Source organism: Indicator indicator, chromosome 28 (assembly GCF_027791375.1).
Source record: "Indicator indicator isolate 239-I01 chromosome 28, UM_Iind_1.1, whole genome shotgun sequence".
Classification (NCBI taxonomy): domain Eukaryota; kingdom Metazoa; phylum Chordata; class Aves; order Piciformes; family Indicatoridae; genus Indicator; species Indicator indicator.
The window spans coordinates 7,042,199-7,068,446 of NC_072037.1; the positions used below are offsets into that span (position 1 = coordinate 7,042,199).

A 26,248-nucleotide genomic window follows, 5' to 3' on the forward strand; every position below is an offset into this window, starting at 1 on the left:
CTCCTCTGCCAGCCTCACTGATTAGCTGCATATTTCACACAGTTTTCAGCTCACTACCTCCAGCACCGTCCTTGCTGCAGAAACCTCTGCCAAACTGATACCTGATTCCAAGATCTGAGCAGAGCTGTGTGTTTAAAGCAAACACACTCTGCTGAAGGAAAGCTACTACCTTGTAGGTCCCTTCCCTTGCTGGTTTTTCCACAACAAGGCAGGGTGTATGTTCCCTTGTTTGAACTGTGTGATGGCAGCCACTAGTGCTTAAGGTGGAAAACCAAATCCTGGCAAAGCAGCAGCGAATTGCTCTGCACACCCCAGACAAGAGAACTTTCCCATCCTGACTCCTGGTGCAGCCTGGTCCTCAGGAGACATGGGAAGAGACAGCGTGTCCCAGGATGAGAGAGCCTGGGACAGGCCCCAGCCTGCAGGAACCCTGGGCAGGTCACTCTGCAAAGGACTTTGATATCTGCTGGAGGAAAGTGCCACAAGAGACATAAGCATCTCCTGAAGTTGAGATGTGTGCTCCAACTGGGGAGCATGAGGTCGCCAGGAGACTGGGCGGTGGGGGGGGGGGGTTGGCAGGGAGGAGAAAGGGGAATTCCTGGAAGATAATTTCTTAAAACATTTAATTAGAACTGACTTTTAACATCTAAAATTACTTTTGAAATGTGCATAGAGATGAGAAATACAGAGGAGCAGAACACACCTTCTAAAACTAGGACTGGTGAGTGCTGCCGACTGAACCAGCTTGTGGCAGATGAGTTGAAGGAAGTTTTGTGCAGTATCTCACCAGGAGTGCCAGGCTGGATAAAAGGAAACAAATCTTAAAAACTTTCCCATTCCCTTCTTTTTGATTACAGCCTGGAAAAAAAATACTTAACAGAAGAAAAAAAACAAAACAGAACAAAACAAAAACACAACACAACAATGAGTCTGTTGCCCAGAATGCAGAGTTCTTTGAAAATTTCCCAGACTCCTGTTTCAAAAATTACAGCAACCAGTATAAACTTCACAAATCCACCAAGGAGGCAACTCTTCAAATACCTGTGGTTTCCCACATTTTCCAAGGAAAACAAAAAGATTTATAGTTTCTCATGTTAAATGTGAGAGGCTAAACTTTGAGAGACATACTTGCCCACCTGCTGCATGTGTATTAGTTCTAGCTGAAGAGAAGTCAATAAAAATGGAGAAAGAAGAATTTGCAGAGCTGGTTAAAGTAATAAGATTTGTTTCAGAGCATCTGATCTTTAGACTAACAGACTTCCAAACAGTTGGACAAGTAAATAAAGCACCACAGGGAACCCCTAGTTGAAATAGGTTACCGCAGGGATACGCACAAAGGAATTCCTACAACTAAGAAAGGGCCGGAGCTATGAAACTTATAATACCAGCGACGGGGATGAATTGCTGACTTCCACAACACTTAGGAGGGAATTCTAGAAGCACCCACACTTTGAAGAGGACATAAAACTCTGTTCTGAGCTTTGGGAAGTATTACACCCAATAACAGTAACCAGTAAGCAAAACCAGAGTTTTGCATATTGATTCTCTGTTTCTGAAAGGAGAGGTTTTCCTGAGTTCCACTTACTCTGTTTTGTTTTTTTTTTTCCTGGATGGAAGGTTTGAAGCAGCTTAGTGATACACTTCACTACTTGGTCTTACATACATGATATAAATGGAAGTATTTCCTTCAAAAGCCTTACCTCCTGTAGAGAAACAAAAAGAAAATCCAAACAAAAAAAAGTTAGCCTGTGAATCCTCCTACCATCTTCCTGGGATTTTTCTGCACCACATACCCAGCTCCCCCAGGATGGAAGCAGGACATAAACGCTCGTCACGCAGGGCAGTGCAGGACAGGATAGATGACAGCCAGGCAACAGTCTCAGCTCCCAGGAACTGAGTGCAGGGCTGGGTAATACTGCAGTCAGCAGCTCGGCTCTGATGGAGCACAGCAGAAACACCAAACAAAGCAGGAGATGTCCCATGTCCATCCAGTGACGAGGGGGTGGAGGTGACACTGTTGTAAGGTGCCATCTGATCAGGACTTCTTTTCTGTGCTTGACATGAATAAGGGGATTAGGATGGCAAGTTTCCGTGAGCTCACTCTATCGGACAAAAGGCCCTGAGGTTTAGTGTCACACTGCCTGATAAAAGTACAGGAGGCTGTCAATCAAGGGCTCCTAGGTACTTGTGTCAGTGACATAATCTTATTAGAAGATAAACCAGTGAAATCCTTTTCATGATGAAAAGTTACATTTAATTGCTGCTTTGCTTTTCTTCTCTTTCTCTTGTTCATTTGTCCATTTAACTTTGTTAATGTTAGCTATTACAAGAATATAAGGGCACAAAGATGCAAGGCATCCATACTACAGCTATGCTCATAATAAATGAATGGTGAAGGATCCTGAAGGATGGTAGTGTCTGTGGAGAAACAGCATCTGTTGTGAACTTTTAATCAGAAGGTCAAAAGAGTTACTGAATTAATTAGCCCGAGTGCTCTTGCACAAGGATAAAGCTAAATGTTATGTCAGTTGCTTTAATACCAAAGTAAGCTGGCAAAAAGACTAAAAAATGTCCCTGTACAACAAACAAAGGGAGACTTTTAGTATCCCCTTAGAAGGGCAAATCTATATCAGCCTCAGTAACACAACTGTTTCACTTTCAGCCAATTTCAGGTTGTTTCTTTTTGGTTTCACAAACAGGCGGCGGCTGCTGATAGCATGAATCACTGCACACAGCCAGAGTTAATCAGAAGAAACTTCACCAGAGCCTGGAGGGGCAAGTCAGGGAGCCTCAGTGTCTGCATGCCCTGCGTGCCCGACATGGTGCCCAGGAACTGCCATGCTATGCTGTGGGTTCAACCACGAGCAGGTCAGGATCCAGCCCTTGTCACACAGGCCAGGGTGACCAGAAGAGCCCTGCCAGTACAGAAGCTCTTCTGTGCCCAGGAGGAAGGCTTGAGATGGCACACATGAGGTTTTCACAGTACTCTCTTGTGGGGAGAGAGGAGAAGCACAGGAGGCCCTGCTTGATCAGAAAACCTTGAACCCTGGTGTAGAGGAAGTGGTTCTGCTGATGTTGTCCCTGGAGAACACGCAGATGGTCACCTGTGTGGCTGCATCATGAGCATGCACCTGCCCTGGGCACGCTAAGCACAGCTCCCAACCTCCCCAAGACACCCCAGCCAAAAGAGACCACCGTCCTCACAACTGGGTGACAGACCAGGAAGGGCAAGTTGTCATCCGTGCCGGTGGTGCAACATTGCACACCACATGTGCCACCCACTGCCATATTGCACATGCTCACCATACAGCATGGGCACTCCCTTGTGCGTGCCCATCTGTGCACCACACTGCTCTGTGTGCACACCTGCAGCCCAGCACTCACAAGCATCAAGGCCAAAAAAGACAGGATGAGATGCCCTCCCTGCCACTTCCCTGGGCATGGTGGCTCTCCCCCCCGCCCAGACAGCTCTGCCTGCAGCTGGCACCTGGCAGGGATCAGCCATCACCGAGCAGTAGCAGGACTATTTGGTCTGACTCAAACTCCCCAGCAGAGCCAGAATCAGCAGAAGAGCTGGAAACCATGCAAAGTTATAAAGCTATTTTCCAAATATTTTCAGTTTGGGAAAGAGAGATTGGATGCGATCTTGCTTTAATAGGACTAATCCAACAAAGGCTAAATGGAAGGTCAGGAAGCCTGTCCAGCAAAAATCCAAATGGACACAAAGATTAGCCAAGCCTTTGGCAGTACAGGAGAGTTGCTCAGGTTACTGTGGCCCAGATTGCCCCAGAAAATGCCTCTGGGAAGTAAATGAGCACTCACCACACAGTTCAGTCACCCTAGGGCCCCCCAGCTCTTAACCAGTTGTGCATGTAACTTTACCTTGTAAATAGCTACTGAAGAGACTGAGCAAAATTAGCCACCTCATTCAGGCAGGGTTACAGCACAAACTAGTAGATATGCTTCTCAAATTATGTATTTTTTAAAGTGTCATCTAACTGTCACAGTTAATAAACTACAAACATATTCCCAGTAAAGGACTAGTGCCATTTAGTGCCAGAGTGCCACTAAACCAAATTTTACACGAAGCACCTGAGTGTGCATTTTATCCAAACAATTTAGCTCTGCAATTCTGAAAAGTTTAAAGAAAAAAAAAATCTTTTCATGTTTCACATACTCTTCCTTATTTTATCCAAGAGCCTGTTTTACTGAGAACAAACTAGCACTTTAAGCTGAAATGCTGTGAGAAATTAAATCTATAATGCTCTCCTGTAACTCAGATGATCTTAAAGAAGTCCTCCAGAGTTCTTAAAAAAAAAAAGTTTACAAAATTTCATTTACAAATTTACATTAACAAAAAGAAAAAAATCCTCACAAATGTCCTAATACTAACCTTTTTTAACAGAGGTATGCAAGAAAATCTTAAAGAGAAAAAAGACCAGAGTGGTTGATGGCAGAACAAAACCAGCTGAGAAACGTGATTTAACATTGGTTAAATCAGTGGTAGTTGGCAATTTAGTGAAAAGACAATTGTTACACTACTGGGCTGCTGATCACTTGTCACTGGCAGTCCACAAACACTTTGCCAGTGGAAATCTAACTCCAGGTTTTGGGATGACAATTTCAAAACAGTGCAACACAGTTGAAATTAATTACCTGACTTACTATTTCCTCTCAAAACAACAGTTTCTACATTATGCATATTTACAAAATCCTTCATTAGCTTTTCAAATATTTAATCACACATATTTGATACCTGCCAGTTCTGTGTTAGCCTCCAGAGACATCCTGTCAAAAAATGTTGCATACAGTCTATTTGCACCCCAATTCCTCTTCCATTTTTTCTGAAACCCACAGGAGATGTGGAGTAAGATCAGCCCTTGCTCAGCTGTCAGGTAGTCGTCCTGGCCATGCCCATTTGAGATGCTGCAGGGTGGAGGCTACTCAGTGCAACCCAGCTCCTACAAGTGAAGCTTTAAAAGCTTTCAAAGCAGCTATGAGGAAGGAACAATGGGCGAGCTAAGCACAGAAATTTATTTTTACTGATCAAACTTAAGCAAATCCAAGGAGCCATTAGGAAGTGCTGTCAACTAAAGCCTGAAATCTAAGAAAGTCACCATTCAAAGCACAGTAGGCCCTTATAAACAGTTAATCCACGCAGCTGCAGTAGTTAAAGCAAACACACGACCCTTCACTGCGCCATCAATTACACCTTCCCAGAAAAAATTACACAAACTTGGTAGGATTTTTCAGAGAGAAGATGGATTCTTTTGGAGACTTGAGGTCAAGACTGGGTTGTTTAAAGTATATTATTAACAAATAAACATTTATTGCAAAAAAACCCTATAGGCCTTTGGGGAGGAAAATTGTGTTATTTTTGGCATCAAATGACACAAGCCATTTATGACATGAATGGCTATCACCAGCAGACTGATGAAATGGCAAATGTCTCCCACTTAACTTCCCCTGGCTTCCTGAATAAACTTTTTCAAACACTTTCTTCCTTCTGAAATGGCAATAAACTCCATGTAATTTTGGTTTTCTCTCTGTTCTAGCTATTTCAGGATCTGTAGCTGGAGAGGGTTGAAGGTACTTCCAGATGGAAGCTGAAGACTCCCCAAAGACTGGTAAGGCGATGAAAATCACATTGTTAGGATCTGGGGCTATGTACTGCCCTTGTTTGTGTGTATTCTTGCTTGAGTGACAACTCACAATTGGCTTTCAGATGGCTGGGTGAAAAAGCTGAGGTTTAATTGTGGCATCCAACAAATTGAATGTTATAGCTCTTGTCATTGAATGTATCCGCTACGCACTCAGACAAACCCTTGCCAAAATATGAGCTGAATTTTTAAGTAAGAAAAAAAAAAGCCACAAATGGAACAGGCTTCAATTATGCTAGACAACCAATATTCATAGACATGGGTGAAATGAAGACAGCTTGCTTGCCTTGGGCTTGTCTTCCAACCTTTCTGTAAGATATGGGTCAGCACAGCAAACTCTACCACTACCCAGCACTTGGTCCATCACTCTTGGCCAGCCATGGAGCATGGTCATGTATGGGACCATAGACCACCTTGCTCTGGCCTCTGCCACGAAGGATGCCTTGGGCAGGTGGCCACAGGGAGCCTGCAGGCATGGCCAGCATGCTGCTCCACTGAGTCCTTCCATCTCTTCCATGTCTGGATGGGGCAAGGCTGCTCTTCCTGTAATTGCCCTGGAATCTCTGGAGATTCTCCCACATAAAATTAATGCAGGCGCCATCTAGGATAATTTATTCCACACCCACAAACCCATGCTGGGGAACTGGCCCGGGCATGGGTAGTGAGACTGAGGCAGCATGACACCAAGGACCAAGCTGGCAGGAGCTGTACAGCCCCAAAGCACCAACTGCTCCCCCCAGCTCATGACACCCACCCAGGAGATCAGGCACCTCATAAAGGCCATGCAGCCTCCAGCACAGGACAAAAAGCTGCTGCCAAAATACACACTCCGCCTCTTCCATGCCTTGTCCTCCCACTGCAGCTCCTCCAGGACTGTGACAGCCAGGCGTACCCAGAGTGGAGCACTGGGAGGCCAGAGCCCCCCAGCAGTGGATTCTGCCTGCCCCTCCATTAGGGAAGTAGCTGCTGGTTGTAACGCTCTCTACTCCCATCAGCTGAATCACTTGTTTGTTGGAGCTCCAACCACCAAGCCTGGCAGGTTCAAACCAACGATACCAAGTAGAGATAGCATCGCTGCAACTTTTCACATGCCGTTTACTCCCTCAAATAGTTTTACTCCATTTGTACTCATAAAGCTTTTCATAAATTGCTCTTGACAATAACCTGCCTTTTGTGCTACAAGTGCTCTCATCACTGCATCTCATTTGTTAAAAAGGAGTGTTGATTTTCTTCTCACACACAAAGTGAAAGGCACAGGCAGGACATGGCAGTATCTGCTCTGAGCACCAGCGCTGATGCAAAAGCTGCAAGAGGCACAAACTGCACATGGCTACAACACTCTGACTGCCACCCCTTCTTGCTCTCACCAGAAAATGTGCAGACAGCTTCCTTGCAGCTTGGGAAAATGCTGCTAAATGAAGTAAATAATTTCTCATGTGTGTATAAATAAATAAAAGTGAGAAAGGATCCAGATAGTGCAGAGCTTCTGTGCGTCTGGCTGACAGAAAAGGTAATTGCCTGCGGGACACAGCGATGCCCCAGAACACAAGAGCTCTTCCTCCTGAGACCTCAAGGAGAAACAGGGTGTGAAGACCCAGGCTGAGGCTGTGGGTGCTGCCAGGCATGCAGAGCCACTGGCACTGCAGCAAGGCTTTCAGCCAGCTCTTGGCACTGGAATCCCTACCTAACTGCAGAGCAGACTCTTGCTTGGCCAGAGCCCACGAGCACAGGACAGGAGCTGCCCAACTCTGGGTGGCACAACATGAGCATGCAGCAGATGCACACAGCTGCCCACAGTGATGACAAACAGGTGCTGCCATCCCTGCACCCATTGTTCCTTTCCAGAGGGGACAGCTGGAAAGGGGCACCATGGCAGCAGCACAGCTAAGAGAGCTGCACAGGATGTCAAACCTGAGCTCTACAAGCACATGAAGGATCACTCCAGTTCCCTCATGGCAGCAGGTGCTGGGGACATCTAACAACAGCCACTACTTAGCCTCAGCAGCCTGAGATGGCACCCAGGTCCTGGTTGCCCCCACAGCAGGGCCTGCACCCTCATCCACAGGGCCAGCAGCAGTCCTGGAGCCTCTTCACTTCTCCTTTCCCAGACCTGAATGCAAATCCTACTATCAGGGTAGCTTGGGGGACCATTCTCTGTATTGCTTTAATCACCCAAATTCCACTGAGCCTTCCCTAGTGGCCTGTCACTGTCACAAAGTAGAGATGCTGTGTCTGTGATTGGTTTTGTGTAATAAAGCCCAGACTGACATGTAATAAAATAGCATCGAGTCACTTCAGAAAAACGTTTTCTGTTAAGTTTTCAAGAGAGTGGCACACAATATGCAAAACTCATTCACTGGGGCTGAGGGCAGACTGGCTTTGCCTTGACCTCTGCAGAGGCAGGTCTTGTTCACTGTTCCTTTCTCACTCTGGACTCGTAATCATTAATGGCCTGGGAAGCACTTGAAACACACTATTTGCATCTCCCCAGTGCGTTCACAGGCACAGAGAAGCCAAGTGGCTTGCAGAGGACCACAGAGCCAGCAGCAGAGTGAAGAGCACACGCTTGGCTTTGTCAAACTGCTTCATGAAGGAATGGGACTAAAGCCTCACTGCTGGTACTGATGTTCACATAGGGTCCCACCACGCTGTCTGCAGCAGCTCTAGTGTGAGTGGGAGCTGACCCATAGGGTCATGCTCCACATATGAAACTTGTCATCAGATGAAGCCAAGATCCAGCTGCAAAGACAACTCACAATGTTAACTATAACTTCTGTCTAGGGTGGGTTTCACCTTCAAAGACCCCCATCCCCAGAACTTCAGTGAGCAGCTCTCCCCAGCTCTCTCAAGACACTTGCTGCCAGGTAAGTAAACTGACCTTACATGGCACTGCAAGCCACTGCATGCCAGGGCAACTGGCTTCAGTGGCATTACTCATGGGAGCTCTGGAAGCAGGGATCTGCTGGCTCAGGCCCCCACTGGGGCCCACAAACCAGCAGTGCCAGCCCTCCACGCAGGGAGTGTTCCCAGCACTGGTGACTGCTGCAGGAGGAATGTGCTACCAAGCGGTGTGAGCACTCACAGCCCGCCGCATGCACCGGGACTCTGAAGATAGCTCTCAAATTGTAACAGATAAGTACTGACTCGAGCATGCAAGTACGTACAAACCTTCATGGGGTGGATATTCAGCCTGCAAACCATGATTATAGGCAGGTGGGGAGGATCGGCTCTTTCTCTCCTGAAAATTCAGAAATGCCAACCTCCTGATGTCCAGGCAGATCCACCTGAACAGGTAATCAACCTACCTGACCCCATCCCACACAGAGGAACCCCAGTTCACTCTCCTCCTTCAGCTCCTGGTCACTCACCGCATTCAGGAAAAGCCAGTCCACGGCTTTGGACCCTTGTGAGCTCACAAGTGGGGTCCGCACAGCTCCCATATCCTGAATATGTCATTCCACTGGCAGGGAGCATGGACCAGGTAAACTGGATCCCCAGCTGCTGGAAGAAGTCCCTGAGGTGGAAACAGGGCTGTATGCCTGACCAGCTCCAGCCTATGTGTCTATGGTGGGACTTAGGGAGCTGAGTCCTTGCTCCCCACTTCTCACCACCTTCCCACAGCTCCCCACAGTGCCTGGTACTTCTCCCATGCCTCCCAAGCATCTGAAAGCTCATGATGCATCTCAAGAGCTGGGCAGGTTGGCCTAATCCCAGACAAGGTCTACCGCAGAACTGAGCACACAGCACCACTAACACCAATAGCTGAGGTGTTGCTGCACTGGAGATGCCTCAGCACAGACCTTCAACAACAAAAGAACATCTGTAGGAGATACTGAGTAGATACGCTGGGGCTACCAGACTGTCACCTACAGCTGGACTTTACTGTACCAATGTTTCGCCCCAAGCAAAGGTAGCTTGTCTCTTCTGCGGTCATTTCAATGTTTTGTTTTGCATTTTTTGTCTTGGTTTCATGATTCCCTATAGTGCTTTATTGTTATTTGCCAATAAACCTCTTTGAATGATACAGAATTAAATATTTGTCTCATTTCAAATGTACTGTCAAAAGAAACCTTGGCATGCACACCAGCATCCCCCCATGAAACTAGATTAAAGTTGTGACATGAGAGAAAAAAAATCAGAAACCAGAGAAGCTGCTTCCATTGGGAAGCTGCAGGAACAGCTCTATCAGGTGACAGAAAACTGCTAGCTGTAGGCAAGCTGATGATGTCAAAGGACAGGGTCCCACAGGTTGAAAACAACTGTTCTGTGGAGTGGATACTAATGAGAACTGTAACCTTTCTCACTAATGAGTTCTGGCAGGTATCATGCTGCAGCCCAAAGGTCCTGTACCGCAGAGCTCCCAGTGAGACCAGCTGGGGCAGGCAGCAGTGCCCAGCCAAGCCCCAACTCTGGAAAGCAGATGCTGTCCCCAGCTCCACCAGCCATATCCACCTTCCCTAAGAAATGTGCTTCCTCACTAACACACCAGGAAGGCACCAGTGCTCCATTTGTAAAGAGAAACTACTCTGAGAAACGATGATACTTCTATCAGTCTGAGAGAAGTAGGAGTAACCACTGGCTGTGATTAGAAATGCTTTAAAACAGTATTAATAATTCCTTCTGCTCATTCAATTTTTCTTGCATCCTATGATAAAAATAAGCCACAATAAAAGTAATGACTGAAAAAAAAAAGCATTACTGATGTGGCCTAATCTTTTTTTGGTTTTTGGGTTTTGTTTTTGTAATCAGCGAATGGTGGTTCAGGCTACAGGCAGGAACAAACCCCATGGCAGCTAACTTCTAATAGCTACCAAGAGGCTTTGTCCTCAGCATGTGCACACAAATTCCATTAGCTGTTACTGGGAGAGTGTACATGCACTCTTGTACATGATAAATAATACACTGATCACAGTAAAACCAAGAGCCAAACTGTACCCTTTGATGAGTGAAGAGGGCCCTCACCAAAGTCGATCAGAATTGCATGTCCACAGTTCTCCATGCCAGCATTTGCAAAGGAAAATTATTTTGTGCATATTAAAAAAATATACGGCATTTTGGAAGCAAAGCAAATGATGTCCATGACAAGTGTTCTCTGAAAATGTACTTCCTTGTTGCAGGAACATCAGAGTATAAACCCTTATAAAATTCCCAAGAAATGGGTTACTCCTTGTTTATGTCGTTATTAAGGGCATTTAATCCATTTCTGCCGTAGCAGCTCTGCTGCAGCTGTAAAGATTACTGTAAAATTTCAAACCCAACAAAATAACAAACTGGAATTAATAGTATTAACAACGCCTTTACTGTAATACAATCTCACAAATGTCTACTTGCTCAGTTGCCCACAGGCAAATAGTTTCTGAAAGGTGAGTGAAATACCCCAGTGGTGTGTGAGCGTCGCAGGTGGGTTCAGCATTTCCATCTCGGTCCAGATAAATTGGTGTAACAGATCCTGGTGTCCTCTGGTAATACTGACCTGAATGTTTTACCTTCTCCAGACAGTTTTACCTTCTGAATGTTTTACCTTCTCCAGACAGATACCTAACGTTGCATACAAGATACTTCATTTCAAGGGTTTTACTTCTACATAGGCAGCATCAAGATTGCATAATACGACACACGTGGTGCTTTCAACTTATGAGGGATATTTAGCATCCAATAAAGGGCCATGGCAACAAATATTCTCTGTGTGTGTTAGTCAGATGAAAGGAGAAAATATTTATCATCAGTAACTTGTTTGGGATCAACCAGAATCTGTTTTGCAAAATGGCTGCTGTGAGAACAGCCTGCTCAGGTCCAGGGAGCACAAGTCCCTGTCTACTCCTCACGTCCCCTGCAGCACAATTACCTGCCCCACTCTTCCCCAGTGTCCACTGGTGCCAGGGCTGGGCTCTGATCCCAGTGACTGCGTTAGATGATTGGACAAGTTTGTCAAGATACATTCAAAGCAGATGCACCAAAAAGTTAAACAAGAGCAAGGCAGTATTTTGTTTGAGGAATATCAGCCTGGTGAAAGCATGTCCAGGAACTTAAAGTAAAAGTACAGCTAGCATTTAAAGAAAACAAAAGTTAAAGATCTGCCTCAGTTTTATGCAGAATTTAAAGAGGCATTTAGAAACAGTGAATAATTTGCCTGAACAAAGCATGCAAGATTTGGATCTATATTAACATGCATCTTATAAACCCTAAAGAGCATTACATTTAAAACCAAAACTCACCTCATTTTACCTTAGAAGTATTAGTATTGACATTTTTTTCTCTCTTGTGGCCTTATTCTCTAACTCAGAAGTCTGGCTTTACTTTCCACATTTACTTCAAATTAGATATGAAGTTGGTCACATTTTTTTTTACTTGCTTTTTTAACACAGAAAAGTGGTATCTCCTTCCCTAAACGTTACCAGAGCTGTTAAAGCTCCCACTGCTGCAAAATAATCTTACCTCCCTGTTACATTTTTTTAACTCTTAACTCAGAAAACACCTCTGCTTTCTAAAATAAAATTAATACTTTTTTCATCATACAAACAACAAAAAACCCAGTTCTGATTCACAGCTTTAGATACAGCATACCACAATTATATAGTCCACAAGGTGTGCATTTGATTCATTCCCTACCCACTTGATATATTTATTCCAATTCACTTGAAAGGAAATTTCTGTTCCTCTTTCCACCCCTCTAAACATAAAGTAACTCACATTGTTACTTTTAACTGATCTTACTCTTTGTTTCAGAACAAATGTGAAGTTTTTATATTTTGTAACGAACAAGAAACTGTCATTTCATGATGAGTCAATCTTTGCCTTGTGAGTAATGCAATCATCCCCCAAATCATGCCAAAACCCCCTTTCTACCACACTAAACCATCCAAGAGCAATACCCAGATTGTTTACCTTTACTGGAGATTACTGCACAATTCCCTTCACAGATTTATTTATTTACTTGCTTTCTTACTTCACTTTAGCAGTAACATGACACATCATGCAGAGGGGAAAAAAAATAAAAGAAAAAACCCAACGTAGGCAAAAAGTAGCATTTACCCCTAGTTTTAATGTATGTCTGTTCTTTGATCTAGTACAGGCTTTACAGTGGATACTGTAACGGTCCTTTCCCATCTTACTGGGGTTTAAAATCCACAGCCTTTCTGTGAATCTGTGTTTTATGCAACTTGTGACACGGCCCAAGGCAGACCAAGCAGCAGAAAATCCCTTTCTGATATTATCACAAAATATTGCTGTTGTATTTACACAACACATTCTTCGAGAGCTGCCACAAGCACTGAAGAGCACAAGGAGGGCTGTGCAGACCAGACAGACAGACCATATCCTTCCCTGCCCCTAGAAAAATGGAGCATTTTAACAAACTCACTCTTTTCTCCCAAACCACCCCACTGAGCCTGTCTGCAGACATCTGTGGGTCCTGTGTCTGTGTGATGGGGTGGGAGGTGGACAGACGTGTGTCTGTCACCCCCTCATTCCCCAGTGCTGGGGCTCCCACTGTGGGTTTCCCCACAACGTGGAGGGCCCCGGCTGCTGGTGTGCACTGCAACCTCCCACTGACTTCCACGCCGAGCAAGCAAGGAACTCAAGCTCTCCCCTAACAATTTACTGTATCTGCTCTGCTCTTCATTCCAGGAGAAGGAGAGATTAAATAAAATTAAATTAATTCCTGCTACAAGAAGAAGTAGTAGATTTAGTATAAATTCAAATTTTGTCTGGAATGAAAAACAAAAATCAGAGCTGCCTTATGAAAAGCACACTCCTTTTTCTGCTGGATATCTAAATCAAGCAGCCTCTACTTGTTACTAAATATACACCCACCTTCCAAGCTCACCAGTGAGCATTTTGAAACATACCAGGCTTTACAGGTTGCTCCACAATGGGGGCAGGAGGGGTATATCTTTACGACTGAAATACACTACTAACATAATTAGTCTAAGAAGAGCCATTATAACCCAGCTATTTTATTATGATATATTACTGGTAGCTGAAAAGATGTGATGTACTTCTTTGAAGCAGCTCAAAAGTTTAGGCCAAAAAATAATAGGCACAGTTTCTGAAAAGAACACAAAATACTCCCATTTGGTTTATATTTCAGTGAAGAAATTTTGCAGTGTATTTCAAATGTACTCGTTATTTTTCTCTCAGGTTAGTAGCTGAGCATTATAAATTATCCTCTTATTAATCTAATTGCATACTGCCTGCACTGCAAAAGGATCCTCCCTATTATTTTCTACCATGGATTAGTGCAAATTATGTATTATCACGGCAATTATTTTGTCCAGAAAGGTTACCATGATTGTAGCTGAAAACCAAAATGTCTCCCCAAATTCTTAAAGCACGTTCCACTCCAGATCCAGATCCCCATTAGTACTGACTCAGCCTAGCATGGAACCAGCTCGTGGCCGGCGCCGTTCTCTGCCCTGCAGCCTCCCATCGTGCTGCAGAGATGGATCCCTGCTGGCAAGGGGGGACCGGCAGGGGCTCTGCCCCATCGCCGCTGCTCTGCTGACGTCATCAACAGAAATAACAGCTACGTTTCCTCAACATCCCACTTTTGGAACTGTTTCGAGGCGCTATGAAAGGCTGAGCATACAGAGAACTCCTGATCAGGCTGATGTGCCCGATAGCGCAGGGCTGGCTGGGTTTTCAGCAAAAACACCACAGCATTTCAGCAACTTTTAAAAGCATTTTTAGTGGATGACATAACTTTAATCATTACTCCATGTCCTGGGCATGTGCTTAGGCTACTTCTCATCTCTCGTTTTCAAGTCAGCTTTTATACCGCTTCCTAATGACACAGGCACAAGGCTGACACAAGAGGCGAGCAGAGTGGAGGGGACACCACTGCTCGGCACAAGGCTGCAGAGTTCTCTTGAGCATAAGGACACGTCTGGTGCTCTCCGTTAAAAGAAGAAGAAGAAAAAAAATCTTTGTTAGCAATAGTGATCACCCATTCTGCACAGAACAGAATCTGGGAGCTCAAGTCACCTCCTGCACCTCGGGTCCTGCCTACATTCCAGAGCCTGTGCACTCACGACAGACACGCATTTGCTCTCTCTAGAAGAAAAGTAACATTCCCAAAAACAAGAGGCATTTACTAGTAGGAAGCTTTTGTCATAGTTAGAATACAAAATACAACTAAGCTGGGAAAGGTTAGCTTCAGTGTTATATATATGTAAAAGAATTTCCAGAATCTGGAGAGGATATCGTTTCCCTACAGCAATGAGGCTCCGCAGCTTTCCCTTCCCTCCCTGTGAGGTACACACTGCTCCGAGCTGATTATGCACAAAAAATCAGCCCAGCCACTGACCAGAAAGGGGTCCAAGCTGAAGAACAAAATAAAAGCACACCAGAAATAGACAGTAAGTCTTTTTTAAACAGCATCCAGAAACAACAGAAACAATAAGCCTGACATATCTCGGAGAATGTAACAAAGATCTAAATATTTCTCCTTCCCACCTTAAACAAAACATGAAAAATGATGGAATGGCAACTGTGATTGCTTGCTTCTACCCCTCAAATAAATGGCCTCTTTTACAGCCTTCATTTCCAGAATAAGAATAGGGAGCATTTTTAGAAATTATGTGCATTTCTTGCATATGAAATATGTAGTATGAAACAGTTATTTTTCATAGCATGTAATTTTTTTTTAATATCAGCAATAAGTAGGGCAAATTGTTATGTAACACTGAGTAGTGAGATAGAAACAAACCAGAAAAGCACAATCAGGAAAAAAAAAAAAAAAAAGAAAGAAAGGAGAAAATATACAAATGGGAAAGAAATGTAATATTTATAATTATTAATGTTTTATGGCAGGAAGCACTGTTATGAGTGGCACAATAAATAAATTCGTTTAAGCAAAGATCCAGAATATAAACTACCACAACACCCCTATTTTTTATAAACATTCATTCTGAAGATTTCGGTTTGTCAGAAAAGAAACTTTTACAGAAAAAAAAAATTAAAAAAAAGAGCACAAGATTCCAAACATGCAACAATTCTGCAATTTGGCAGAGCCCTCATTAAAATCAAAGCGATTCTGTTTTAGTTGGGCTTGTGAGAGCCAGCCTCCTTGATGCCATTGTCCTAGTCTATTTTTTCCCCTTAAAATCCTTGCAATCAAATGTACCTGTGACCCTCAAAATCTGAAATTCTAGCAAAATAAGTACTTTGTACTGAATCACAAGATCAGGACATATTCAAGCAAAAATGTCTTTGAATCTCTTGTATAAAAAGTGCCTAAAATACATGCAGAGCTTGTCCCACTGGTCCCACCGAGGTACTGATGATATTTTTGTGATAAATTACACTTATCAGCCACCTTTGACTACTTCATACTGTGCTTGGGCCACTAATCCATCTCCCCCAGGATTTATTCTAACATTCCAAGCAGAGGGCTAGCTTCAAACAGCCAACTTTTTTTAAGGGAAAAAAAAAAGGAAGAAAGAAAGAAAAGAAAGAAAGAAAACTGTTTTCACCCTTCTCCCTAATGTAAAATGCCCTCACCCAAGGATGGGCAGTGATCATTCCTGACCCAGTGAAAGGTTTAAGGTCTGATATCTGACCCATCAGAAGCTTGCTTTCATTAGAAAGACGAGACACCAGTTTTCTAAAGATATACACACAGCACTTGATTATAGTCCTGGGAGCTCTGGAGAAATCTGACCTTTAAATTACATTATATGTACAGAAAAATCTATTTAAAGCCAATTTCAGTAACTAAGATATTTAAATAATCTTTATTCTCCTCTCTTTTCCTTTTTTTTTTTTTTTTCCCAAGGACCTGTAAACAGGACTCAGGATAACAAAAAGCATCTGATCTGACTGATACTGGTCTCCCTCTGCAGTGACCCAGCTCCATCTCCCCCGTCGGCAGCACTGAGCACAGAGTTTTACACCCCCGGCACGCTACACCGCAGGACGAAGGCTGGACCAGCACGCTGAGGGGACTTGCACAACTTGCTCCTGGCTCCACTCCTCCCTCCACACTCTTCCTGATGAAACTGATCATCTGCATCGCATAGCCCATGAGAGCTGCCTCCATCTACAAACAGCTATTTTTACCCTTTAGCCACCATAAAAGAATATTTCTCCACGACTCAAAGGCAGCAGGCAGGAAAGCAGACAAACAGCGTCCGAGCAGTTTCACATGTTTGCTCTTTGGGGCTAATAAAATTTCAGAGAAAACAAATTCTGATTTACCGTGTCTTCCCTCCCCTTTCCCCAAGCTGCTGCTGCTGTCAGTCCTTAGGGGCACGCACAGCAGGTTACCATGTCATGTCACACTAGGTGCTGAGATTCAACAAAGGCTAACATGTTGATATCTTTTTATTGCTCGTCAGCCTGGTTACCCCATTTCCCCCTTATACAATTGGGCACCTTTGATAATTAAGAAAGTTCTGAAGTGGTGACATTTCTATTTTCAGTCAGAAATGTATTTTTGTTTTTGACAAAGCCATAGTCTATGATCCTGTTTTTTAAGTCACAAAGCAAAATCACTCATTTTACAGTAACTGAAGGTGGAACTTAGAAGGTACATTTGTTAGTAATTAACGTAAATATGTACATTGCCAAATAATGGGGGTTTTAGGTAAGCTAAAGACTTCTAAACTCTTTCCTAATTAACAAAAATACCTAAGGTAGCACTACCTACAGAGGCAGAAGCTTCTCTGATCTACAGCTAGCAGGGGTGGTTTGTCTTGTGTGGAAGGAACAGATAAAACTCTGTGGACACGGTCCCTGCAGAGGGGTTGAGGGCACACAGCCCGAGCTGCAGCCCCAGCCCAGGCAGGGCTGGACCACAGCAGCCCATGAAGACAAGCTCTGGGATATTTTCATGGGAAGCATCCAGGCCTGCAGAAGACTCTTTGGTAACATACTGGTGAGGGCTGCAGTATGAAATAACACGTTTTGTTGTAATTCCTAAACAGGGGGACATTTATCTGGGCCATTTATACAAGAGTTATAACCCTAACAATATTTATACTCAGCATGTCATGTTAGCATTTACTACCAGTTTCCATGGAGATGGATTTTCATGCTGTAGCTATGAAATGCACATTGTTGCCACTAAGCCACTTCAGGCCTTTCTGGAAGCCTGCTGAATGCCTGACAAAAGTTGATGCAAACCAATAGTTGTTGTTCTTTGTTTGTTGCCAGACTTCTAGCAGAGCCGTATTATGTCGTAGTGATTGAAGTGCCCATGTTCGCCCCCCTCCCGGCACAAAAAAGATCCTCAATTTCGGTGACAAGCATGAAGTGGGCTTCTGCAGGGGAGGACAAACGCGGCGCGGGGCAGGGGTTCTGTCTCCGCGCAGGGCCGCGGCGCGGCGGGGGGGCAGCTCCCGACAAAGCCTGACATTTGGGGAGAAAGCCGAAGGAAAAAGCGCGGCCAGCGGCCGGGCCTGGGCCAGCGCCGGCTCCTCTTGCCACGGCCGGCCGCAGAGGCTCGGCCGGCGCCAATCCCTGCGGCCGAGCCCCGCGGGCGTCGCCGCGGCCGCCCGCGCACCGTACGCGCCCGACGGCTGCTCGGCGGCGCGACCCGGCTCCGAAGGACTGGCTCGCGGCAGCGCAATGACGGCCCCGCCGCTCGGCAGCCGGTACCGGTCGAACTGCTCCGCCGGCGGCTCAGTGCCCAGGGGCTGGCCGCGAGGCGCTCCCGGCGAGGCTCCGGGGCTACGGGCGGTGGCGGCAGGCCGGGTCCAGCCGTGCGCTTCTGGGCCCCGCAGGGCAGCTCCGAGCACGGTGCTGCCCAGGCTGCAACAGCCGCGGCAGGTCAGGCCGGGCCGAGCGGGGCAGCGCCGGGCCAAACAGTAACGGGCCGCCCCTCCACTGCCGGCCCCCTCCGACGGCACCGCCGCGTCCCGGGCTGTGGCGAGTCCAAGCGCCAGGGGCCGAGGGGCAGCTCCCTGCTCGGGACGGGCGCCGTGGCTCCAAGTTTCTCCAGTCCCGCCCGGCCCCGGGGTCCCCGCTCGCCGGGGCCGCCACTCGCGCAGCCGCGGGCCCCGGCGCGTCGTTTCCCCGCTCCGCCGCCGGATTCCGGGCAGCGGCCCGCTCGGAAACACGCTCCGAGCGCGCAGCGCGCCGGCGGACCGGGCCGTACCGAGCCGAGCCGAGCCCCGCGGGCCGCCCGCTCTCTTACTGTTGGTAGTCCTGCTTGCAGTAGAGCTTTCGGTCCCGGAAGTAGCAGCTGGTGGTGAGGGCTTGCTGACACGCCGCGCACTGCAGGCACTCCTCATGCCAGGAGGACTCGTTCACCCGCATCAGAAACCGGTCCGAGATGGGCCGCTGGCAGCCCTCGCAGACGGCCTGGTGCTGGCAGTCCGACCCTGCGAACGGCAGACAGCGGTGTGAAGCTCCTGCCCCGGCCCCACTTCCTCGCCCGTCTCCCCCGACCCGACCCGACCCAGGCCCACTCCCCCCGGTCCCACAGATCGGTGACATCGAGATGGAATGGTCGCCACCGAGCCCGCGTCCCGCAAACGTCGGTGGGGAAGTTCCGCGCCCGGCGGCCGCAGCCCGCGGCAGCCCGGTCGACCCCGCCGGAAAGTAGCCCCGGGCACCGAGCGGTTGCTTTTGGCACAGCCGAGAAGCGAGCGGCAACTCACCCAGCAGCACTCCTAACGTGGCCGGACCCGAGCGCAGAGGGTGGTCTTCCATTTTAATACCGTCCAGCATCTTTGAGCAGTCCGACTGGCCCCGCGTAAAGCACCTTTCCAAGGACTCGGGACCTGTTGCGATATCCATGGGGCAGGCGGCGGCGCGGCCCGGCGCTCCGGGGCGGCGGGACGAAGCGCTGCCGGGCGACGGGGACGGCTCAGCCCCGCGTCTGGCCGAGCTCGGGGGCACTCTGCGGCCGGGAGGAGGGAGACGCTTTTATTTTTATCTGGGAGACATGAGGAGCGTTTCCTGCCTGGACTTCCAGAGACGGGGGGCAGAGGAAGGAGCCGGCGCCGCTGCCCATGGGGGCTGCCCGCGTTACACGGGCGCGCACATGCCGCGCAGACGGCGCCGGGCTGCCCGCGGTGTCACCTGCTCGCCGGCAGCCCCACGCCCTCCGCGGAGGGCCCTCCCGGGGCCGGGCCGGGCCGGGCGGAGCGGCGCGGCGGGGCCGGGCGGGGCGGCGGGGCTTCCCCGGCGCTCCGCAGCCCATGTGCCATGCGGCGTCCCGAGGAGCCGCGCCGTTTAGAGCAGGGGCCGCGGCGGAGGAACACACCCCCCGGCGCCTCACCCCTCCTCAAACTTGCTGACATTTGAACTCCATTGGTGCGCGTCGTATCGCTGCGCCGCGGTGATCCGTCTCCTCGACGTCAAATAGTGCCCTGGCCCCGCCGGTCCCCCGCGGCCCCCAAACAGCAGCGGAGCCCGGGGCGCGGGGCGGGCGGGCTCCACGCACCCCGGGGCGGCGATCGGCGACGCGGGGCGGGCAGCGCGGGCCGGGACTGGGAGCGGGGCCGGGGTGGGAGAACGAGCGCGGCCGCCGAGGATCGCGGTCGAGCGGAGCCCCGGCCGCTCCGCTCCCGACCCGACGGCGGCTTCTGGCTCCTGCCCTCCTGGGGTAGGTAGCAGCGCACGTCCCCGCCGGGCTGCGAACAGGTGGCAGCGGGATTGCCCCTTGGGGGCAGCCGCCGGCGGCTGGGACACGGGACGGGACACGAGGTTTGCACCGCGCTCGCCCGTCGCTGCCGGAAGGCTTCGCCCGTTGCTGCCGGGAGGCTTCGCGCCGTCGCGGCTGAGCTGCCCGCGGAAGGGTAGCGGCGGGCGCGGCGTCGGAGGGAGCAGCCCGAGGGTTGCGGTACCGTACTGCGGCGGCGGCCCAGGACCTACCGGCGGTGTCTGCGCTTCATGAGCAGCGCTTACCTGGAGCGCCGCTGGGCCCGGGGGGTGCCGCGATCAGCGCAATAAATCGCGATAGCGTTTGCGTGCGTCGAGGCTCAGTTTTGTGCGGGGATGTGCACCCGGTGTGCAGCGATAGCCACGTCTGAACCCATCGCGCTTAATTATCCCGTCTCAGGGAATGAACAGAGCAGAGCGATATCCAGCGATTCCCCGTACTGGAGGGAAAACGCCTAGGACCCGCGGTTCGGGCTTTGCTTTCGGTTTTGTGGTTTGGTTTTGTTTTGTTTTGTTTTTTTCCCGGTACAGTTAAAAATCTAAATCTGAGGAAATAAAAATCCGGAAGAGATTCCATGCGGAGTTTCTTAATGTGACCCGTGATATGGTGTGACCTTGCCGAAGGAAGGGAGTTTATTTTGCAATGCTTCAAAAATATTGATATTTAATAAGCAAGACAAGTGTTCACTTGAATTACTTAATGCTTTTTTTTCTGAGTCTTAAGATAAAGCCCTTTTTATGCCGTTTTCGTAGAGAATTCTCTCTAAAAGAAAATTGCGATTATTTTTTAGTTAAAGATTTTGGAATGGTTTTTTAGTAATGAAGCTTATTTGGGTTTTGTTCTGGACAGTACAAATTTGAAAACCTTTGTTGCTAATGCTGAAGAAATAATATATGATTATTTAATTTTGAAATCAAGATAAAAGCTGCTTAGATTTCACAGTTCAATCAGTGGAAAAAAGCTTCTCGTTTACATTAATTTTTTATGTTATTCATCACACAGGGCTTCCATCAAATTCTCTTATATAGTTGCGAGGAAAATTAGAGCCCCTCTTTCGGCAGTAGTTTTCGTATTTCTCGTTTTTGTTTTTGTTTCTGTTTTTTGAAAATAAAATTAATAATGATAAAAAAAGGAACGGTGTGCTGCGGGACAGTTGAGAGTGGAGCGGCAACCCTCCCAAACTCGCACCCGCAGCAACAATTTAATCTTTGGTCGTGGGCTTTTTACTCACAAATATCACACCAAAGATTTGTTGTTTCTTGCCATGTGTGTGTACGAACGCTGCACCGGATAATTGTTATCCCTGCCTCTTACCCCGAGAACAATTCGATGAGGTGTTAGAGTCGGTTTATATAGTGCTTTTAACGAAAAACAAAATACAATTAAAACACCCACGCGCAAAACCATCACAAAAATAAAAGCAAACCAAGCCTAATGCAACCCCACCTCCCCGTGGCTTGGGTCTAATTCTTTATTTATTTGCAAGGCAAATCTTTTTGTTTTGAGGTGTTTTGTTTTAATTTTGAGAGTCGAACAAGAAATGCAGCCACTCACAATTTCTGTATTTCCTACACAAGTAGGGAAGAGTGGAGCACCGGTATCTGTAACCAGAGGCTGAGCCCGCCCGGGAAGGCTCCGCGGCAGCCGGCTTGGGGCTCGCTTGAACCGTCCACTGCGGGCAGTCAGAGCGCGCCCGCAGGGGCGAGCCACCCGGTCCCTTTTCCTCGTCCCTCTGTGCTGCCCGCCGCACACGCTTGCATGTGTCAGGGGTTGCGGGGGGTCGGCGAAGAGACATCCGCCCCCTCGTCGTGGGTCTGCAGACGTGTGCATGACCCCTCCGTGGATCTGCAGGCATGTGCGTGACAGCACCGCCTTTCTGGGTGCCCCCACGTGTGACTGCTCGGGACGGAGCGGGACCCCAGGCTGTTCCGCAGCGAAGTGCGTTAGGATACCGGCCTCGGAGCGTGGTGCAGGGGTGTCCTGGCTGCCTGCAGGCGTGTGCGGCCCCGCTTCTGCCTGTGCATGGCTCTTCCCAACTGCCTATGTGCGGGAACAGTGCGGACTCCCCGCCGTAACAACCTGTCCCGCTTGCGGTGTGTGCTGCTCAGGGCGCCGTGCCCGCACTGCGCAGGGTGCTCCGCAGGCTGTGGTGTTTGCTGTGCCGGTGCGGGACGTGTAACCCCGGGGGTGGGCTGCCGGATCCGCGAGTGCGGGACTGCGTCCCGGCCCGGGGAAGCGGTTAGGGCTCAGGGCCGGGCCCGGCCCGGCCCCGCTGACCCCGGCCCAGTTGCCCGGTGCGGCAGGGCCCGGGCGCAGCCTGCCCCCTGCCGGCGCGTGGCGGCACGGCCGGGGCTCGGCGTGCCCGGAGGGGCCGGGCCGGGAGCGAGGCTGGGGTCACCCGGGGCGATCAGCGCCCACAGGACCGGCCGGCCCGGGTGCTGCCTTGCAGGGAGCCGGCGGCGCTGCCCACACCTAGACGGGGCGGACCGGGCTCCCGCCTCCGCGATTCCGTTTGCAGAACCCTGGTGGCGGTGCGAGAGGGGAGCCCGCGGGACAGCCACGAGGGCTGCCGCTCACTTTATCCTGTTTTTCTCCGCCCGCAGCTGGACTCCGCACCTTGCTGTTTGCAGAGCCCCGGCCTTCCCTTCCCGTCAGCGGCCAACGCAGAAGCATCACTACGCGGAATCCTCCCGCGGCGGGCGGCGCTTGGGCAGAGCGGGAGCGCTGGGCCGGGTGCACAGCGGATAGGGACGGAGCTCGTCACGGCTGCAGTCACCGGGGTGGAGACCGGAGGGCGTCCCTCGGGAGGCCTCGCTACCGGCGATCTGCGGAGCTCGCTCCGTGTACCGGTCGCTCCTCAGAACGTCTCTGCAGCCCGCAGCTCCGACCGAGCTCCAGCGGCGGTGCCTCCCCACCGACCGTCCTCTGCCCCAACGACCAGGCCACGCCGTTGTGCGGGACAGCCGCGATGCCCGGCCGCTCCAGCACAGGAACCTCGGCGGAGCGGCCCAGGGATGAGCCGCCGCCGGGTGCGCTCGGCGATGACTGATTCATCCCGCTCTGTCTCCCTCGGAAGGACAAATGTAAGCGAGCTGCAAAGTGTAGTTACTAATAACAATAACAATAAATTATCGGGCTGTTGCTCAGGAGCGCAAACAAACGCTCTTGCCGTCAACCACGCGAAGCATCCTCGCGCCTGGCGGCCACCCCCCTGCAAACCGACCTCTCTGCCGGACCGACCGTGCCCCGGCCCCAGGAGGGTCCCCGCTCGCCCGGCAGCCTCATGGAGCAGGTGACTGGGCCGGGGTCGGACCAGTGCCCGGGGCCGGTGAGGCTCCCGGCTCCGGTGTGTTGGCTGGAGCCGGCCGAGTCTGCATCCCGGGCCCGCCGCGCTCGGTGCCGGTGCGGCCGTTCAGAAGGCCCGACGGCCGCCCGGGGAGCCGGGGAACCCCCAAGCTGTCCCGGGGGGGAGCGGGTCGGCAGACCGCGGTCGGAGTCTGCGCCGCGTGGAAGGCGGAGAACACCGAGCCGGTATTTTAATTAAGCAGGGTCTCTTTGATATAGGCAGCCTGATGATATCTCTGCACGCTGTTCCCTTCACGGCAGCTTTTGGGTAGGAAAACTGCTGAGAAAGCGGGATCAGAGAGTGCCGGAGCCGCTCCGAGCAGCGCCAGAAAGCCCCGGGGCAGGCGGCGGGTGCGGTGCGAGTGCGCGGCGCTCTGGGAGTTCCAGCTCTGCTGTGGTGCGGGGCGCGCCGGGTGCATTTTCGGGGGGCCTGGAGGAACTAGAGTCAATTTACCATGATTAAAGGCACAAGCACGGAGGCGCCACACATTTGCATGCGCCTTCATCTTCCTTAAGTGGATTTTTGAGGGCAGCGCGGCAGACAGGCTGGGGCTCCGCGTCCCCCTCCGCCGGCGGAGTGCCTGAACGGACGACCTCGGGCTGGAGGTCTCAGACCCCTCGCCCGCCCGAGGGACCCACGGGACAAGCCTCGTCACCAAGTTCCCGGTGGGGCCGCGCTACGTCGGAGCTGGGCCACTCCGCCGCTCGATTCCTTCTGCGAGGACATGCGCCGCTCCTCGCGGTCCTCTCTTTCCCGGCAGCCAGCGGCTCTCCCGGCGCCGGGCACGTCTCGGAGAGGCACCGGGAGTCCCGTCTCCGGCTGCCCGACGCACCCCCAGCCCCTCTGGCCGTATTGCGCCGGGCTGGCCGTGACCCACGTATGGGCATGGCCCATGTAACCGCCGCAGCCGCATCCTTCGCCCGGTCCAAGAGCAGGAGCAGCTGCCCTAGTCTGACTCCTGCTCTGAGACGCATGGCCCAGCTCGGCAGCAACCGTCGTGGTCGGTGCCAGAGCGGTTTCTTGGCTCCGGGTACAGGTCGGACAGAGCTGAAGCGCTTTCGCTCCCGACCCGCTCGCCTCACCACCTCGGCCATCCCGGTGCGGGAAGGGATCCGACGGGGCGGCCGGGGCAGGCCGAGGCCCGGCTGGCAGCGGCGTGGGTCGCACATGTGTCCCTGCGGCGGCGGTGCCAGGTGCAGGGCTGGGGGCAGAGTTTACCGCCAGGCTCTGACGGCTCCGCGGGTTTCCCAGCCCGGGGGGCTGGGGGGGGGAGGGGGAGGGGGCTTTTCCCAGTTCAGGGCAAATACCTTCGTTTCACTGGGAAATTTAACCTCTCCTTGGAGCTGGATCCATTATACGGGTTTAATATCCGCTCTTTTACAGCTCAGTGTTGTAAAGGCAGCAGCCAGGTCTGTGAACTCTGACATGTGCACCCGCGGGGGGAGTAGGTCTGGGGGGGCCGGGACCTGCCAGCGCGGAGCGATCCTGCGAGCGCAGCCTTTCATCTGAGGGGCCGCCGCAACGGGCCCGCTGGCCGGCAGCGGGAGAGGCGGCGGTGTTCCCCACCCGTGTTGCCACTCGGGCCCTCGGGGCCCCCGTCGCAGCCCTAGGGATCTGCAGCCTCCGAGGATGCTGGCGGGGCCCGGTCACTCCCGGGGAGCGGGCTGGCCCGGCGCGGCGGAGGCCTTGCCCGTGTCGGTGCCCCCCCCCCCCCGCGCTGCGGCACGACAGGTGTCCCGAGGGCACGGGAGATGCCAGGGGCTCCACAGAGCCGGGCCCGGCGATGCCGCTTCCGAGGACTGTCCCCGCCGGCGGGACGCGTTCCTGCAGAGACTGGCTGTAGGCAGCCGCCTCAACCTCGCAGGCGTGAACGGGGCGGCGCGTCGGCGGGACGGGAAGGGACAAGGCGACGCCAAACCTTTCACTTTTTGCCCCGCGAACTGGCAGGTGCGTGGGGCGTCCTAGGCATGAGGGACCGACGGTAGCGGTGCGGTCCGGCCCGGCCCGGCCCCAAGGGCACAGCGAGCGCTCGGCGCCAGCACTCCTGACGGGCGGGCGGTGCTGCAGGAATCCGCTTCTGCGGTAGGACGGCCGCGTTGAGCTGCCCGGTGGATCCCGGCACCCGCGGGAACTGCCGTCCCCCGATCAGCAGTCCCGGCTCCCGGCGCGGGCGGGCTGCCCGTGCCGAGCGGCTCCGCGGGAGTTCCCGTTGCGGCTGAGAGCGAGATCCCGTCGGAGGGGCCTGGTGCTGGGAAGGAAAGGAGTTAGCCGTTTCTCTGCTTTTTCTGATGCGCTGCGGCATCATTTTTGTACTCTTAACCGAGGAATCTAAATAAAACTAGATTTTCAGGACCAAAATATTCCGAAATAACGACTAGAAATTGTTTCCTCCTGGGGCCTCGTAGCCTCCAGGTTACGACTAACGTTTCCCCTCGCCGTGACGACGGGAGCGCAAACAACCGGCGCCCCGAGTCGCTCTCCTGTCTTGCCCACAGCACCGGGACCCGGCTCCGCGCATCCCACACTCTCGGAGCTGCCCCGTCCGCTCTCCTCCAGGAACCGGGGCCCGGCCCTCTAAGCCCCCGACGAGGGGGCTTGTTCCTTTTTCACACTGTCCCAGACCGCCCCGAGCCA

At 51.1% G+C, this 26,248-nt stretch overlaps 1 protein-coding gene across 1 annotated transcript in view; it reads right to left on the reverse strand.

Annotated features, from left to right (window-relative positions):
• The window catches only part of LMX1B (LIM homeobox transcription factor 1 beta), a 95,606-nt gene extending 76,206 nt beyond the window's left edge, over window positions 1-19,400 (reverse strand). Inside the window, exons 1-2 of the mRNA XM_054393470.1 lie at window positions 19,262-19,400; window positions 18,796-18,982 (exon numbers count right to left, since the gene is read on the reverse strand). Coding sequence (XP_054249445.1) covers window positions 18,796-18,982; window positions 19,262-19,400 — 326 coding nt within the window. The remainder of the gene's footprint in view (window positions 1-18,795; window positions 18,983-19,261) is intronic.
• Between the last annotated feature and the right edge of the window lie 6,848 nt (window positions 19,401-26,248).